This window comes from Calypte anna, chromosome 4A, assembly GCF_003957555.1.
Source record: "Calypte anna isolate BGI_N300 chromosome 4A, bCalAnn1_v1.p, whole genome shotgun sequence".
Taxonomy (NCBI): domain Eukaryota; kingdom Metazoa; phylum Chordata; class Aves; order Apodiformes; family Trochilidae; genus Calypte; species Calypte anna.
This window is the reverse complement of record NC_044248.1, coordinates 5,591,028-5,597,055: the sequence shown is the minus strand read 5'-3', so window position 1 is coordinate 5,597,055 and position 6,028 is coordinate 5,591,028. Positions and strand designations below refer to the sequence as shown.

The following is a 6,028-nucleotide window of genomic DNA, read 5'->3' as shown; positions in this document are numbered from 1 at the left end:
TCCGGCCCTCAACCCAAACCACGGCTCCCCCGACCCGCACCTCCTTTTCCCCTTCTCCTTTTCCCCTTAGAAGCGCGGAGCCCTTCTTGTCTCCCCATGTCTCCGTCAACGCATCTCCTCTCACACCCCAAACTTCATCTCTCGGGTGTTTAGCAGCCCTACAAATGCTCCCTTCCTACACCTCCTCCACATCTTATCAGCGCAGCTTCCCCAGATGCTTCTTTTTTCGCTCCAGCTCCGAAAATTATAAATTAAATAAAAAAGAAAAGAAAATAGAAGAAAAGAAAAACCCTTTGGATATTCCCTGAGTGTACCGTGACACCGAAGTCTCGGGTGGCAGAAGCAACTTCAGGGAATACCAGGGATGGAGAAAAGGATAACGATTAAGCCCAAACGAGGTTATTAAAACTAGTCGAATTTGTTCCGAAGGATAAAATCTGTTCTCGTTCAAGCCCGCAAAGGTGCTTCTCGGCTTCGAGCTGCGTGTGCAAGGGTGATTAATTTATTAGTTTATTTTTCCGGGTAAGAATGATGATTAAAAACATTTAATTCGTGGCAGAGTCGTTGACAATTAATTATCGCGACTTCGTGGTCTGCTGCGAACTGGCGCTCACCTCTGCGGGACCAAGGAAAGAAATGCTGGAGGCAAACTCAAACCCATGAAGAGGCAGCTTAATACCCTGTGAATCTGCCTCCCGAAGCAAAGCAAAGTTTGGGGCTATCATCTGGGGGCTCGTTACACTCCCCAGCACAAAGAAACCTCACGGTCGTGAAGAGCTGACACTTAATTTCTCCTGTACCTGCTTGATGTCCTCGCCAGGATTTTTCTGTCAGCTCCGACAATGCCAATAATGTTTGAAATAAAGACAGGAACGATGCTTGGGGACACATTGTGTTTTGGGCAATGGGTCGCGTTTGTATAATTCACCTGAGTGCAATAGTTTCCGAAAAGCTTCTTGTTTAGGGCCATTTTCTTGCAGGGAAAAGCATCGCTTCGAGGAAAGCGTTCTTTAATCTGCGACAAGTTGCCCTCTTAAAACTGTCTTTAAGAGCCCCGTGGGCCGAGGACCGAGCGTCATATAAACCCAACCACGCTTTTTAAACAAACGAACGGCTGAAAAGCCCATTTCGGAAAACAAATCGAGTTTATTTTGCATTTACACTCACAGGCGGCCGGCCGGAGCTGCGAGCCGTCGCGGTCCCCGACAGACCCTAAACTCAAGCAATTTCCCGAAGCTCTTTCCAGAGCAACACACACCACAAATCCCTGCCAGTTTGCCTGTTTGCCTCCTTCTCCCCGTTACCCCGCGGCTTTTTCTCCCCGACGTGGCCGGACCCCTTCCCCGGGAAACACCCGCAAAACAATATCCCGCACTCTCCAGCTGGAAACCGCTGCTTGGCGGACTCTCCCTCCTTGGGTCACCCCCTCCACGGTCGGCAGCGGGGCAGGGTGTGTGTGTGGGGGGGTGAGATCCGAAGGGGGGAGCGGTGGGGCAGCGGGACCCCCGGGGCCCGTAAAGGGTTAAGTCTTAGCGCCCCGCATGGCCCCGCGGCGGGGATCCAATAGGCGTGCGGGCCGTGCGGGGTCTGCCCAATGGGAATGCGTGGGGCCGGCCCTGTCAGGCGGAGGTGAGGGATGAGAGCGCAGCCGGGAGAAAAAGGAGAGGGCGGGAGCGGGGCGGGACAGAGCGGGAGGAGGAGGAGGGAGGCAGAGCCCGGCGGAGGAGGGAGGCAGCGCCCGGTAGTGGAAGGAGGCAGCCCCCGGTGGTGGAGGGAAGCAGCCCCCGGTGGTGGAAGGAGGCAGCCCCCGCGCCGCCAGGGACCTGCGGCGGTGCCCGGAGGAGCGCGTTGCGGCGGTCCCCGTCCCTATGGGCGGTGTGTCCGGCAGCAGCGGCTCAGTGAGGCTGCCCCCGCTGGCGCCCGCCCTCCCGTCGGCAGAGAAGGGCCCGGCACCGGCGCGGCCCCGGCCGGCGATGCGGTCTCCCAGCTGAAAACGCGGCGTCCTCTCTCTCTTCTCTCCCCTGCTCGCCCTCCCGCCTGCTGGGTCATGGCCGTCCGCGGCGGCAGCGCCCTGACGCCTTTCTCCATCCAGGCCATCCTCAACAAGAAGGAGGAGCGCACCCGCCACGCCGCGGGACGGACGCAGCCCCCGGGGGCAGCCGGCGGCTGGCGGCTTTGCGGTTCCGCCGACGGTCCGCCGCTTCCCTCGCTCCCCGCCACCCCCCGTGCCCCGGCCCCGCGGACGCCGGCGGGGTGGGACTCGGATTCGGCGCTCAGCGAGGATCCCGAGGGCGAGCGGCGAACTGAGGAGGAGGGAGCCGGTGGCAGCGCCCGCCCTGCCGAAGCCGCTGGTGGGGGGCGGCCGGCGGCGGTGGAGGAGGAGGAGGTGCGGCCCCCGGAGGCTGCGGAGCAGGACACCGCCGGGCTCAGTGACAGCGAGATGTCCGCCGCCGTCTCAGGTAGGAGGAGAGAGGGTGGGAGGTGATGGGGACTTTCCACCGCTCCTCCGGGGTGGGTAACGGGACCGGGCTTTGCCGGGGACAACAGTCCCCGAAAAAAGCCCCGTGGGGCGCGGGAGGTCGGAACCGGCAGACCTTTTGCCAAGCTGAGCCCGCTCCGCGGGAGGGTTTCAAGGAGGGTGAGGAAGCCCGGCTGCCGTCGGCGGAGGGTCCTGGAGCGGTTCGGTGGGGCCTCCTCCCGCCCCGCCGCTGCGCCCGGGCGCTGCGCGGGTGCGGAGAACTTTGAGAGCGGGTCGCGGGGAAGGTGGGTATCGCAGAGCCAGCCCTGACGTCCCTGCTCTCGCCATGTCCGCAGATCGCAGCCCGCCGGAGGAGGAGGAGGACGGAGCAGGCAAGTGCGGGAAGCTGCTGCCGGGGGAGGAGGAGACGGCGGCGCCGAAGCCGCGGAAGAAGCGCTCCCGTGCAGCCTTTTCCCACGCCCAGGTGTTCGAGCTGGAGCGGAGGTTCAACCACCAGCGGTACCTGTCGGGACCCGAACGGGCCGACCTGGCCGCCTCTCTCAAACTCACCGAGACTCAGGTGAAGATTTGGTTCCAGAACCGACGCTACAAAACCAAACGCCGGCAGATGGCCGCCGACCTCCTGGCCGCAGCCCCCGCTGCCAAGAAGGTGGCCGTCAAGGTGCTGGTGCGGGACGACCAGAGACAGTACCACCCCGGCGAGGTGCTGCGGCCGCCCTCGTTGCTCTCCCTCCAGCCCTCCTACTACTACCCCTACTACTGCCTGCCTGGGTGGGCTCTGTCCACCTGCGCCGCAGCCGCCGGCACCCAGTGAGGGCCATTCGTACATCCCCCATCTCCCCCCTCCCCACTGGCAGCCAAGAGATCTTCTTTCTGTCCCCCCTCCCCCCCCCAAACCCATCCATCTTCTCAAATCCAGAGCCCCAGCTGCAGCTCTCAGTGCCTTGGACAGTATTTATTATTATTTTATTGTTATTTTTATTATTAATATTATTTGGACGGTTCCTCACCCTCTCTTCTTCAAACGTAGGACTTTTCAACCACCCCTACCCTGACCCCTTACCTTGTCCCCACCCTACCAGCCAAGGACTCTCGCGATTCGGCACGACTAGTTCATGGTATCCATGTTGTCAGTGTGTTTGGTGTAGACTTTTTGTTTGGTCTGTTTCTCTTCGGATTGGTAGAGACTTGATCTTGTGTGGCAGAAAGTGAGAGAGAAAAGGAAAAAAAAAAAAAAAAAAAAAGAGAGGGAAAAAAAAAAAGTCAAAACCAACAACTTGCCAAACAAAATGCAACTCAAAAGAGGAGATCAAGGACTCCTTCGGTGGATTGTAAGGAAGATTATTTTTTACATCTGTTTGAGTCTTTGGTATTCCAACTCGTTGCAAACTGAGTGTGCATTATATGGTGCTGAATGTAAAGAAGGCTCTTTCAGAACCCCTCTGCTCTTGTTACCCGTGTTATTCCTGTACTCCATGATCCCTGGCAAAGGATAAATGTCACAAAAGGGTGAGACTTGTATCGAAACTCCAGACTTCTTTTCCTTTTTTTTTTTTTTTTTTTTTCCCTGAGATCTTTCCGTGTTCGGGGAGGGAGGAGTTACGGATTTTTCGCACTTTCCAGTTGTATTAAAGTTGTTATTATTTTTATATTCAATGTGAATGTTTCTAGTCAGGCTTTTTAAGAAATAGATGTAACGGGAAATTTTCATGCCATCGGTGCCTTTTACAGTTCCTCTGCAGACCTCTCCTTCAGGGGCGTGGATTTCTGTTTTCTCAGCAATATAATTACAGCCTCTTTCTTGCAAGGTAACCTCATTGCTTTTTTTTTTTTTTTTCTTTCCCTCCATGCTTTTTTTTCCCCCCCCATCTCTTTTAATGGCACTGTGCACTCAACTAGATTATTTACTTCAAATGAATTGTGAATGTTTGTAAGCTACCGCTGTATTTTTTTTTTTTTAATTTATAAACTTTAGTTTAACACTTACCTCTGCCGCTTGTGTCATTTCTGACAGCAGACACGGATTTTTTTTTTTTTCTTTCTTTCTTTTTTTTCTCCCCCACGGCCTTTTCTCTGCAGCAGACTTCAGGCTGGTAGTTCAGGCCATGTCACTCATTTTCCCTCTCTCACGGAGGCTATGGTGGAAACTGGCAACTTCAGCAGTGAGGTCCTGGGGCCGGTTGCCTCCGTGGAAAGCATAGGAGACGAAGAGGTTCGGAATCCTTCAGGATTTTTTTGATAACGCGTGTCCAGGATGGAGCGATTCCCCCCTCCTGCCGGGACCGCTGGTCTCATTCACGGCTGCCCGGGGAGGGTGAGGATGCGGTGCTGTCGGAGCAGCCTGGGGGACATCAAATCGGTTTTCAAACCTTGCCAGCTGCCGGGGACGGTGCGTAGGTCAGCGATTTGCTTTCCCAATGCTGGAACCTGGCGGAGAAACCGGGGCCGAGGGGCCGCGGGCAGGAGGAGGCTGCTGCTGCTCTTGTAGGCTGGGGCTTTGCAGTCCTCCTCGAAACGGCCGAGGTTGTTTTAATCCCGATACAACCTCCATAGCCGCTTGGGGCAGCCTCCCGCCTTCTACCGAACCCTCTCCGAGCCTCCGCGGCGAGCCCGGGCTCCCGGCACCGTGCTGGCAGCGCATCCCCGCCGCCGGCTGCTGTCCTCCGGCCACCGGAGCTGCCGGACGGGGCGGGGAGCTTGTCCTGCTTCACTCCAGGAGCCGGGGGATGCCGTCAGATGGACCCGAGCCGCTGGTAGCTGCTGTAGTTTCTCCGTGCCGGTGGAGCCCTCTCACAACATTTCCCCAGGCACTGCCGGTTCTCCATCGCCTCCGGCTTCTCCGCCGGTTCGCACGGGCTTCCCTCCGGCCCTAAGAGGCGACCGAGCTGCTTCCTCGCCCAGGCCCTCCCCGTTTTTTAACCTCTCTCTCCCCTAGGCTTGGGCAAGCAGCGCTGCGGGATGGGCGCGCTGCCCTGCGGGGGGATGCGCCCGGGCTGGCAATCCCCGGGGGCATCCCGAGGGAGTGGGGCGAGCTCTCTGATCCCAATGCTCTCCGTCGTCGTGGGCCCAGGGTGGGGGGGTCGTAATGCTTTGGTTTTGGTGGGGGTCCGATGGACGGGTCATCAATCCCGCCGGCCAAAATCGCACTGCAGAGCTGGAGGTCCTAGCTCGAAACTTCTGCAGCGCAGACCTTGGAAGATATCGGAGAATTGGCATTTATTAGGCCTGATCCTGAAACACCCTTTCTTTTCTTTTTTTTTTTTTTTTTTTTTTTTTTTTTTTTTTTTCCCATAATATCTTCTATTTTTCATTTTTATTTTAAATATTCTCTTCCGCCTTTCCCACCTCTTTCTGCCCTGGGAAAATGAAAGTTTTGGATGGCAGGAGCAGGCGCCGCCTCCCCCTCCGTGCACTTGCGAAAGCAAAGAGGAGCCCCCGCTGCCCCGCAGACAGCTCACTTTGCTCTTTTTCTTCCCCCTGGGGATGCTTGTCTGCCTTGCAGCCCCCTTAGAGGCTTCCAACCCCATCTCTCCCATTCCAGCCTCCATG

At 57.1% G+C, this 6,028-nt stretch overlaps 1 protein-coding gene across 1 annotated transcript; it reads left to right on the top strand.

The window, feature by feature from the left end:
* Positions 1 to 2,047: 2,047 nt before the first annotated feature.
* On the top strand, positions 2,048 to 3,293 carry NKX3-2 (NK3 homeobox 2). Its single transcript, XM_030450151.1, is given in 4 exon segments — positions 2,048 to 2,351; positions 2,354 to 2,459; positions 2,815 to 2,857; positions 2,859 to 3,293. Coding segments are annotated over 4 exon segments (888 nt in total).
* The last annotated feature ends 2,735 nt before the right edge of the window (positions 3,294 to 6,028 follow it).